This window comes from Sinocyclocheilus rhinocerous, unplaced genomic scaffold, assembly GCF_001515625.1.
Source record: "Sinocyclocheilus rhinocerous isolate Xijiao unplaced genomic scaffold, SAMN03320098_v1.1 scaffold2017, whole genome shotgun sequence".
Lineage (NCBI taxonomy): Eukaryota > Metazoa > Chordata > Actinopteri > Cypriniformes > Cyprinidae > Sinocyclocheilus > Sinocyclocheilus rhinocerous.
In genome coordinates, this window is record NW_015655609.1 from 148,527 (window position 1) to 160,439 (window position 11,913).

The following is an 11,913-nucleotide window of genomic DNA, read 5'->3' on the forward strand; positions in this document are numbered from 1 at the left end:
CACACCATTCATTGCTGAACTTTCTACCGTCCGTTACTGAAAATGAAATGAAATTACTGGTTGATATGTCCCGATCTCAATAAAGTTTACACTCGCTTTTGGTCAGTGAATTAGATCTCGCTCGGGACGCAGGCTGTCTGTGGAGGTTTGGCCAGGACCGGTTCCAGAATTAAATCAACATAATTTATGTTCCATCCATTGCAAATCACTGCTATTCCTAGAGTGAATCCAGCATAAATATGCGGATGTCATTCCCGAAACTTTGTAGGATGTAGCCTATGTGTCCGAAAAACGAAAGTTTCATACAAATTCTGAATGGATTATACCCTAGAAAGTGCGCAAAGCGCCCTTTATCACTAAAAAGCGTCACTCATCTTCGCTCATCGCGATCTTACAAAGTTCCGTTATAATCAATGAAGCTCTCTAAACTGCACAATGAATCTCTTATTTACATCGCGTCTGCACTTAGTCAAGAGATGATTCGATCACGAGCGTGCAAAACTGCACTTAAAAACGGCAGCGCTTTCAGCGGTGAGTGAATTATGACAAAACGTTTCTGATTGGCTATTGCGTTCAATAAATCAACAGATATGTCTGTGATTGGTTACATTGCTCAACGCTGCAAAAACACATTGAGGGTATTTAGCGCTTGGCTAAGCGATGCAGCGGGGCCGACATCAGGGATTCCATGACTGTTGCCCCCCCTAATGTCACCCATGAATACACTAATCGCAATGCATAATCATATTACAAAACACCCTCTGGTCTACGATACTGAAGTGACATCGGTTTTAATTGTGAATGTGAGCTCTCTGATACTTACTTAATTAGACTAAATGATTGCATGTAAAATACGCTCTAATTTCATGAACATACCATAAAGGCACAATAAGTCATTTTTTACCTTACAAAAAAAGTTGTACACAGTAATTAGATAATGTCATATAAAATAATATAATAATAATAATAATAATAATAATAAATAAAAGCTGTTTTATTTTACATGGTGTGGGTTGCCTTGGTAGAAAATTAAAAATTATTTGGTAACAATTTACAATAAGGTTCCATTTGTTAACATTAGTTAACGACATTATTTAACATGAACTAACAATGAAAAATACTTCTGAAACATTTATTAATCTTAGTTAATGTTTTAACATTACTTTAACATACTTCCTATTTTATTCCAATATTTACTAATACATTAATAAAATCAAAAGTTGTATCTGTTAATATTATTAAATGTTAATTTCACATTACTTCACATGTAAAGTGGTACCAATAAGTTAAACTAAACAATAAATTTAACTAACTAAACTAAATTTAACTAAAAATGAATTAAATAAATAACAATTACTAAGGAAAAATTAAACAAAAAGAAAAACTGAAAATACACTAAAAACAAAACAGAAAAATATATAACAATTTTTTTCTACAGTGGCATTACAACACTGACATTAAAAAGTGCACCTTTAAATCAAAATCCCTCACAGTATGATTTGAGGTTCTTTTTTACAATTTTCCCTGTTTAATATACTGTAATAATGGACCAGACGGGGCACACTTCTAGGGGCACATTTAAAAAGATAATTGCAGGCAGATCACGGCTGAGGGATTGAGATAGCAGATATGGTATTAGTGGGTTATTTCAGGAAGTGTGGTATAAACATGGCCAGCAGTGATGGATCAGGAGTAATGAGTGTGTGGGATTGACACACAACCACACATACACCCCCACACCCTTCTGTATGCATCACGCAAGACACTTTTACATCGACAAAGACTCCATCCAGCCAAAATATGACTCATGATCCCAGATATTTCTTTTATTTTTTTCATAATGGTCTAAATATTAAATACACTTTTAATAACTTATATTTAAAAAAATAAGTAATAGATTGTACACAGTGGGTATAGAAAAAAAAATCACCCCCTTTAAAATAATCACATTTTGTTTCTTTGCAGCCTGAAATGAAGACGGACAGTTTTTGTTTTATCCAGCTGTATTTACTCAGTGCAACTTATAACATCCAAGTGAAAGATATAACACCAACATGTCAGAAAAAAACAGAAGAGCATGAAAATAGCTTTCCTGGAGCGTTTCAGTCCTTGGTAGTGCAACTGAAGCAAACAATCAACTGTGGGTGGCAAGGCACTGTCAAAAGATCTCCGGGATAAAGTTGTGGACAGGCACAAGTCAGGAGATGTATACAAAAACATTTCAAAAGCTTTATCAATGCCTAGAAGCACAGTATAGCAAACATCAGACCCTCAGTGTTACTTTCCCCCTTCCACATGCCAGTGAAATTTCTTTAAAGCAGGCTCTGTGGCTCATTAATTTGCTTATCGGGGGAAATAGACTTTTAGACCATTACTACTGCAATTAGAAACGGGTCACAATCTGCTCCAGCAGAAGAGGATGAGGATGTGAACAGCTGGACGGTGACAAGGCTGTTTTATAACATCTACTGCATTATTATGCTGTGCCAGTGGACCACCTAAAAACATGCTGTTCACAGATGGCAAACAAACCAATTGTTGTTACAATGAACACAAAAACTGGACATATTTGGGCTAGGCTTAAAATACCAGAGCCTGGGAGGAATTTAATCATGTAAAGCATTATATGGGTTTTTTACGCTCTTTAATTTTAGCCACGTAGCAAAAGTAATTTATTCAAGCCATCATGAGGTCTATTTATAGAAGTTAAAAAATAGCTTGTAGTTTGCACATGCTAAGAGAAATTGGTGTTTTCTGTGTTTTGGGCAATGAGTCATTGGTTTAGTGATGAAGGGTCTTAAGTGCTCTCTCTGTGTCACATCGGTCCACTGATGGAGTGCAGTCTGGGATTATACCGTCTGAGGATTATACCAGCAGACACAAGACAAAAGACTGTTGAATCGGCCGTGCCAGTCTAAAAGATGGATAATACACAACTAACTAATGCATAGCTTTGAACTCTTCTTTAAAAGAGCAAGCACTTATACAACAAAGACAATAAAAGCTTGTAAGGGGGACGTAAAAGAGCAGCATCCTTTCAAACGCTGTGTCACACAGACAGGACCAAACGATCCGACTGTAATTAACAATCCGGTTTGACTGAAGGTCCTCTAATGAGGCCTGTTCCTCTCCCTCATTCACTCACCAGCACGAAGCCCTTGTCCACCCCGCTCTGTACTTGCTCTGTTGTTCAGTCCCCAAGACCTCCACAAAAGGGGCGATATGCTCTCTCACAGCCTCATTGTCGGCTTTCATCCAATGATGAGGATCAGATTTCAGCCAGAGACCGGCATGCCACTCACACTTTTGGATCCAAAAAAAAAAAATAAAAAAATTATTAATAATAGTAGTATTATAGGGGTTCCCAAACCTGTGACCTAAATTATTTATCCCACGTACAAAACAAAATTTTTAAAAATACAGTGCATTTTACAACATCTTTGCATGTTGAATATTTCATTTTTTTTCTTATTAGATTTTAATAAGCCTTAAAATATAAATAAAAAATAAAAATATATTTTATTAAGCACTGGACTTTTTATTGAAATATCACAAACCCCTGTTATTTATATAATTTCTCTTTTTACAAATTATTTATGCTTTAAGAAATAACAAATAATAAATCATATTATGCATAATTAAAAAAATGGACTAATGATATTAATAATAATAATAATTTTATTAAATGTATATTTTTTTATGTTATTGGTTTTATATTTATTATTTTATAATCACTTTTATATAGAATTATTTATTTTCCCCCCCACAAATATCACCTAATTACTGTATGAATAAAAAGTTGCCCGATCATTTCATTTTAGCTGCATGTATTTCTTTAGGCCTGTTAATGAGTTTGCTTGGCATGGTGTGAAGCTTTGAGCTGCCTAAACTCACAAAGTTCTCCTATGCCCACCGTCCTCCCCCAGACACCAGTTTTATCCTCTAAACTTCAAGGCCTTAGATATGATTAAAATTGCATTACAAAATTTAGAATATGCATCTATGCTAATTAGCCAATTAGATGGTCCCGAATGCAAATGTGTTTAATCTGTAGACTAGTAAACAGGGAAAGTGGCAGGTTTGGAGCTTCTGAAGGAGTAAACATACTATATTTGTACGCTTATGAAGAAAATCAGAGTGGTGGTTGCATGTGCAAAACTCACTGTCGCAATGCTTGGGTGTTGTGGATGGTTGCCAGGCTGTTGCTAAGGTGTTCTGAGTAGTCAAAAGAGTGTGTTGTGTTATATATGATGTGTAAACCACCTTCAAATATCAGAAATCAATCAAACCTATCCAGCTTGGGAAAAATACTGAAATCACATTCACAACAGCAAGATCATGCCAAAACAGTTCTTTCCCAAAAAAGAGTGGAAAAAAAAAAGTTTATTCCCATGAGAGAACAACAGCCATTGTGAAAGTTTAAAGGGGTCATATGATGCTTTTTTAAAGATCATTATTTTGTGTATTTGGTGTAACAGAATATGTTGACATGCTTTAATGTTCAAAAAACACATTATTTTTCAAATACTGTACATTATTGTAGGTCCTCTATGCCCCGCCTCTCTCAAACGCTTCGTTTTATGACCCCTTTAATGTTCAGCCTCAGTTCGAGTCTATTATACTCACAAATGTGGCAAACACAAATGAACTCTTTTCATTAGATGGTTCTTGTTAACTGTACAGACAACAGTCCTTTAATTTACCCCAGAAATCTGAAAGGCCTACAGATCATGCATACCTTTAAATATAAAGCCATATAGCATGTATCTTTTTTGTAAGAATTATGAGAAACAAATATAGCCATATCTGCAGATATACTAGTCACCGGGTGACTCATTTTCCAAGGTGTTGGACGCAAACACAGGCAGCCCTCTGAGACAACTTGATACGTAAATGATTCATCTAACTGCGGTATAGTCCCCTGAGATGTGGCACTATTTTGCCTGATGTGAGAGAGAAAGCATTAGCATGTGTAGATATGAAGTGCCATCCATTTGCTCCAATATTACATTAGCTAAATCCTCAGATAGCTGTGTCGTGATCCTACATTATCCCTTTAATTTGAACTAAAATAAGTGACTACTACTAAACACATTCCAGTTCACCTCAGCAGACCTCTAGCATTTTTAGCACATGCTTTATTTAAGGGTTCACACAGATCGTACGCCAGAGAATGAGATGTCACAGTTTCTCCTAAAAGAAACGGACTAATCTCGGTGATAGTCCCCTAACATATTCCTGATGGCCCTCCTTGTCTGTGCATTAAACAAAGGTTATTGTACTTCATCGTGTGTTGTTCATTAAGTGTGCTCTCCCTTTCATCTCAACCTCATTATACTGCAGGAGACCACAAGCGTCTACTGATTGCTTTCATCTAAGGGCTGCCATTTACATTTCTTATTCTAGAAACATCACAACATCTTAAAAACCACTCATCAAAATGTTGGCTCATCAACGATGGAATATTTCCTAATGTTGGAGCAAACACACACAAAGCTCTGCACAAGAAGTAATTTGAGCTAGAAAAATCCCAGAAGCACAACACACACTGACATCTACATCCATTTTTCTTCTGCTACTACATTATTTTTGAAGATCCTTCCAAAAAGAGCACAGCATTGGTATCCTTGCCTAACAACCAGGCTCATATGCATATTTAATGAAAACAAAATGTGTGCTCCATTCTTCTATACACCTAGTTATTCACATCGTTAAGACTTGTTTTTTCCCGTCGAAAAAAAAAATCACATCACAGAGCATGCGATCTGACAGTTAATGCATCTTAGTAAGACAGAGCATTACAGTTTCATTCTTACTATGGTATACGATGCAACTAAGTGAAGTTATTTCATTTTCCCGACGAAAAAAAAAAAAAAAAAAAACATTTCAGAAAGCATGTGTTCTCTATGACAAGGTGCTCAGTTAATGCATCCTAGTATGACTGAGCATTACAGTTTCATTCTTACTATGGTATACGATGCAACTAAGTGAAGTTATTTCACTTTAGACCTATAGATCAGCTGATCATCTCAGTTAAAATCAGAGGAAATTATCCTACAATATACAGTATGTAGCATTTAAATTGCCTACCTGAAACATTTATGTTGTGCTAGCGCCTCCCTGTGGAACAAGCTACAGCACAATGTTGTCCAAAATATAAAGAAATACTGTTTAAAGTATTGAGTTTAAAGTATATACATATTATAAATATTTTCTCTCTCGCTACAAATATAATTAAAATATTAAGCATTGTTTATGTACACTTTTTTTTACACTGTTTAAATATGCTAATAATTTAATCAAAATTTGCCTTGGCAACAGCCATGTACATAACTATATCAGTTGTTTAACACATGGTAGCTTTTACAAAATCCCTATTTCACCTTTCTCACAAGTTCAAATCCAATTTATACATGATCTAGAGTCAACTTATGGAATCATGCATGACAGTTTTAATGACACCATTTCCAATTATAAACTAAACAATCAAGAAAGACAATAATCCTTCTAATATTCCAATGTCCAGTGTGATATGAACTACAGCACCTCAGTAAATAAGAGTGTTCATGGTAAAGGGTGGAGGTTTGACCTGTGGTGTTCAGGCTGTAAATGTTGACTTACCCTGGTCAATAGGGTGCTGTGGCAACTGACTCATCTGGCTGTGCACCACGCCTGCATAATTCCGCAGAAACGCTTCCTCGTTTGGTGTCAGCTGTAAGTGTGGGGACAAAAAAAATAACTTCACATTTGGCAATGAAAATCCATTGCCAGTGTCCAGTTAAGAATCACCTAAAACGCTACTAAACTGTCAAACGCTAGATCAGCTTCAAGGAACAATGAAACGGTCACCAAATTCATGACAACGACTGGTTTCTATATTTTAAAGAAAATATAAAAATGTAAGCAATTTGCTTTCTTAAGTATCCCTGGTCTTATTTTGCATTATTATTAAAGAAAACACAGGTTATTCTAAAGAAAACAAAGTGTTTTCATAGTCAATCTTTCAATAAAATGTAACCAAGGTTGTGCCGCTGTGGGAAATTAATATTCGCCAATGACTTCTAATTTAATCTGGACAGAAAAATTAATGTCCTGCTCATGAATCTGAGCATATCTCAGAGAACACTCAAAAATTTGACATTCAATATCTCAGGTAAGAAATAAGGTAGGGGAAAATTTTTATTCTTTTTTTGGTGATGTTCCCCAACATGTTAGCTGTATCCGATTCCAATTTTGTGGTGATAAAATAAAGTATCCAAAAGTTACAGCATTTTGGAACAAAAGAAGCATTTTTGTTTAGCCCTTGACACCCTGAAGGCATTTTAAAAACTGTTTTCTGAGTGACATGCACAAAAATAAAGACTCATAACTCCAAAACCGTAGCAAGGAGAGTCAAAAGGCAGGTATGGTTTCGATGAGGAGTATCTTTAGATCTAGATCTATGCATGTTTCATGAAGTTACGAACAAAAACGCCACGTGAAAGGTGCAGGTGTTATTTTTGTTTTGTTTAGTTTTTTTGCTGTGCCTGTCTGGTTATATGTGTTATAGCTCTATGAGGAATATCTTTGTATCTAATCAACGAATTATGGTAAATTTGGGCTCCTTTTAATCTGGAGAATTTTCTGAAAATAATGTTGTGGCAAGTTACGAGCGAAAACATCACATGAAAGCTACCTTTGATTTTTTTTGCTAAGCTACATGTGCCTCTGCAGTTTTATGAGTGTTATAAATTCATGAGAAAAATCTTTAGATATAAATGGATTAAAATGCTCATTTTAATCAGGAGAATCTGCTCTAAATAATGATGTGTATTTTTCCACAATCTCAGCATGCTTTATGAAGTTGCAAGCAATAAAGTGACATAAATGCCGCATCCATATATTATTTTCATATGGGTCCGTGGGTGACTTCTCGTACAATAACTTGCACAAGTTTAGTCAAAGCCCCAAACAATTATGCTTGTTTTATTCTACTCAGTAAGACATTTCAAATGACATATTACACATGACTATCTGAATTGTATGATGTTTCTGACATATTACAGTACATAGTACAAAAAATATATTTTGTTAATCAAAGTGGCTACATGCATTGCAAAGGTCAGACTCTAAGCTTTCAGTGGTTTGAAAAATATGATTAGTAATTTTTTAGTTGGGGGGGGGGACCCACAGTACACTCCATTTTAGAGGGACTACTCAGCACTGGTTAAGAGTTGATCAAAATAATACATAAAATGATACATATTCTGTGTTATTCCATTCAGTGGTTGCTTAGTAATTTCATTATGAATTTCTTCGTGGGGGGGAGTGTGTACCGGGTTTAAAGGGTTAAAGCACATCAGAAGATGTCTTATTCTCACTAGTCTGACACTTACATTTGATCCCATTTTCTTGAGCATGAGCAGCACCCGCACCTTCTGCTGGATGTACATCTCCTCAGGAGACTTGCCAGGGGCTTCCTCTCGGTTCATCCCCCCTGCTCCTGACGCACTGCTGAGCAACCGCACACAGAGCAAGAGAGCATTCAATTATTCATATCCCAAATTTTATTTCAAGAACTCGTGAGTTGAATACAGTCCTACTTGGGTTTTATACAAAAATATATATTGCATGAGGGCCTGGAAATGTGAATCAGACCTAAATTTAACTGCAGTGAACATTTCCTTTATATTTATATAAACTGAACAATGTTAAACAGAAGAAAAACCCTTACAAACTAGCTGAATGAAATAAGGCAACATATTTGGCTTAAAAAAAATGAAACCCATCGTAACCTTTGTCAAATGCAGAAAGCTTCTAATTAAGCAGAATGACAGTGTGTGAAGTCTGAATACACTTCAGATCATGAAGCAGGTTGACAGCATCATAAATGCCCCTCATGCATATTTAATGGAAGATCTAACCGTGCTCCCAGCTTTCTCTCGTCTTGCTCACTTCCTAATGACCTATTTTCAGACTTACACTCAGTGTGAAAGTGTGAAACATTTTTAAGGACATTGAGGAGCAAAAAAGAACAATCACAGAAGCCACAATACAGTCAATTTGCAAAACTATCTGATGCCTCAAATGTCATTTTCCAGAAAATAGCATCACGACAAACAAAGAGACAGACTGCAGTAATACCATCTAATCCATAATCAATGCAATAATGCATCTCACACCAATGTCATGTGGAGAAAAAGGAGGAAGTACATCACCCACAGAACAAAGCACTGACAATCAAGCAAAATGAACGGCATCAAATACATTCTGGGGGTTTTGTGAATGTGTCAGAGTGAATCCTTTGGCGACATCCAGCCTGTGATGTCTCACACCCTCTTATCTGCACAAAGAGCCTCTAATACATGTTGACAGCTTGTTTGATGTGGGGTTAGCCTATATTTAATAGAAAAGCTGGTTCAACCCTTCATTTCACGACAGATACACTTGTCTGGCCTTGACTTTAAGAATGACAGTACCTCCTCATGGCCAGTCTGGTGTGTTAACAGCTTAAATTTTTGAAGGCACTTAATGTAAGCCGGGAAGGCGTTTAAGACAGAAAGCAGTATAGAAACGTGTGACCCTGGCAAAATAACTAACCCAGATTTCCTCTACAGTCACAGACTCATCAGTCACCAAAGGGCCGTGGCATCAAAAGAGCTTCATATTAAATAAAGCATGCACTTTATTCTGCTGCATCTCGCTGGCAGCCGTGGGGGGATGAGGAGTGCTCGCAGATGAAAGACACACAAGAGGGACCGGAGCGTCAGCTCGGTGACACCAGGCACACCTTCAGGGGGGGAGACGGCTCACTCTCCCTCACTCGCTTTTGATCATGACTGTCCTTCCTGCAGGAGACAAGACAGGCCAGATAGCAGGCAGACTCACTGCAGCTCAACTCTGCCGCAAACACCCAAGAAAAGCCTGTGCATAACAACACACCTACTTCATCCTTCCAAGACTGTGGGTAGGAATGTCTAAAAAAATGCCCCATAATCTTTCAGGGCTTTAGATGTGTAGCAGGTATTTTGTTTGAGCAAGTCTGCAGATTTTATAAAATATGTGGATGATAGACTGCATCATTATTAAAATCATTTGTACATTCTCATAGTTTGAAGATGTGTCTATCGTGAATGAAATGCTCACTGCATATTGTAAAATAAACTATACACCTTTGAGTTTAATCATACAATGGCAATACATAGTGATACAAACAATATATTTTTTATTGCAGTTGGACAAAACAAACCATGTCACAACAAAAGATGACTTCAAAATATACATTTTTACATTTAGAAAAATCAAACTTGGAAAAGAAGAGGTTATGGATGCACAACACCAGAAATCTGGATTTATAACGATAATTATTTCATGGCAAATAACCAATATTATGGACCTATAATGTTCTGTCAGTTGCTTTAAAAAATAAAGTGTTCACAATGAAGCTACAAACTAGAATTTTACATGCTTTAGTCAGGAGTTCCCAAACCTAAATTATTTACCCTACGTATAAAACAAAATGTCAAAAAAAATAAAAATAAAAAATAAAAAATACAATGCATTTTACAACATTTTTATTTTTAATAAACCTAAAATATTAAAAAGAACTATATATAACTGTAACATACGTAAAATAAATAAACTAATTAAATAAAATTATATTTATTTATGTCTTTCAGGGATATATGAGAATTTACTGTAAAATTACTATATTTATTCTGTTTTAAATCCTATAGGATTTTTAACCCGGTTTAACCATGTTTCTATGTAGCATGGTTCTACATATAGCAGCTTGTCACCTAAAACTAATTTTTTCCCCCACATTCTAAGGAAAAACTAAATCTAATCAGTGTTATTGCCACCAGATGTCATTTTTGACTTTTCCTGATTTCACAGAAGTGGCAATGGGCTAAATATAGAACACCTATCCTCTGGTTCAGTCATGACCCAGGCTGCACTGAGGCTCAAGTTAGTCTAATTTGATTTCCCACAGTTTAATTGGAGCTTAATTCAAATTACAACATAGAGCTCCTGTTTTAAAAGCAGGTAAAGCCAAAGTGTTTTAGTCTTGGTTTGATCACTGACTGGATGTTATCTCCCTGCTGCAAGGTCATAACATTGAGCCAAAGCAACGATACTGCAAAAGATCAGTTTATCAGTGACTCCTGCCACTATCCATGTAGGGAAGGTGCAGAAGCTCTGGAAGGAGATCCACAATCCAGATAGCAGTTCTATTTATAGACTCATCAAGTCATTTGAATCCTCACAAACAGCTTGCTGAGAAAGATTCCTCAATTGTTTGAACGTGTTAGAAATCATGCCTAAGCTTGTAGCTCAAAGGCAGCTGATGATCTCCCTTCGGGACTCAGAGGTTGAGCAGTCCATGAGCCGCACCTGGCCCCCTGCCATAAAGGAGGAGAACCGTCTTTCTTGGATTCAAAGAGTCAGAATCCCTCAGGAGAATGCGAAGACTGAAGAAAAAACAGTTTCACTTCCAAGTTCACAAGTAGCTGGCCCTGCCCTGTCCCGTCAACTCTCGAAGCCCAGCGCGGTTCAAGTGCCCACTACAGGCAGACTGCCAGTTTCATAGCCGAATGTGAGCCAAACAGATGTATTCTGTATTCACAATGAGTTTAGGGTGTGGAGAGACTAAAAATAGACTATCACTGCCACTACATGATAATGTGGCACAGTGACTGAGATTCTTTATGAACAGAGTCTAAGAAGATTAGGGCTGCACGATAAATCGCATGCGATATTTAACGCGCATCTTGTCAGAAAGCCGGTGTAGTGCCGAAATTTGCACCCTGCCAGATTATGCACTCCCTAGTATTGGTAGGTTTCGGAGTAGGTGTGGGGGAGGGGTTAGGATTAGGTGTGGGGTTGGGATTAGGCAATCAGGTAGCGACTTCAACGAGGGGGTGCATAATCTGG

The 11,913-nt window shown here is 36.7% G+C and overlaps 1 protein-coding gene across 2 annotated transcripts in view; it reads right to left on the bottom strand.

Moving 5' to 3' along the window:
- Window positions 1-11,913, bottom strand: part of LOC107718808 (beta-catenin-interacting protein 1) — a 24,884-nt gene that overhangs the window by 8,722 nt on the left and 4,249 nt on the right. The window contains exons 2-3 of one of the 2 annotated variants that reach the window (XM_016526032.1): window positions 8,376-8,490; window positions 6,622-6,712 (exon numbers count right to left, since the gene is read on the bottom strand). In XM_016526032.1, coding sequence (XP_016381518.1) covers window positions 6,622-6,712; window positions 8,376-8,471 — 187 coding nt within the window. In that variant the 5' untranslated portion in view covers window positions 8,472-8,490. Of the gene's footprint in view, window positions 1-6,621; window positions 6,713-8,375; window positions 8,494-11,913 lie in introns of both variants that reach the window. The other variant, XM_016526031.1, reaches the window with a different exon arrangement.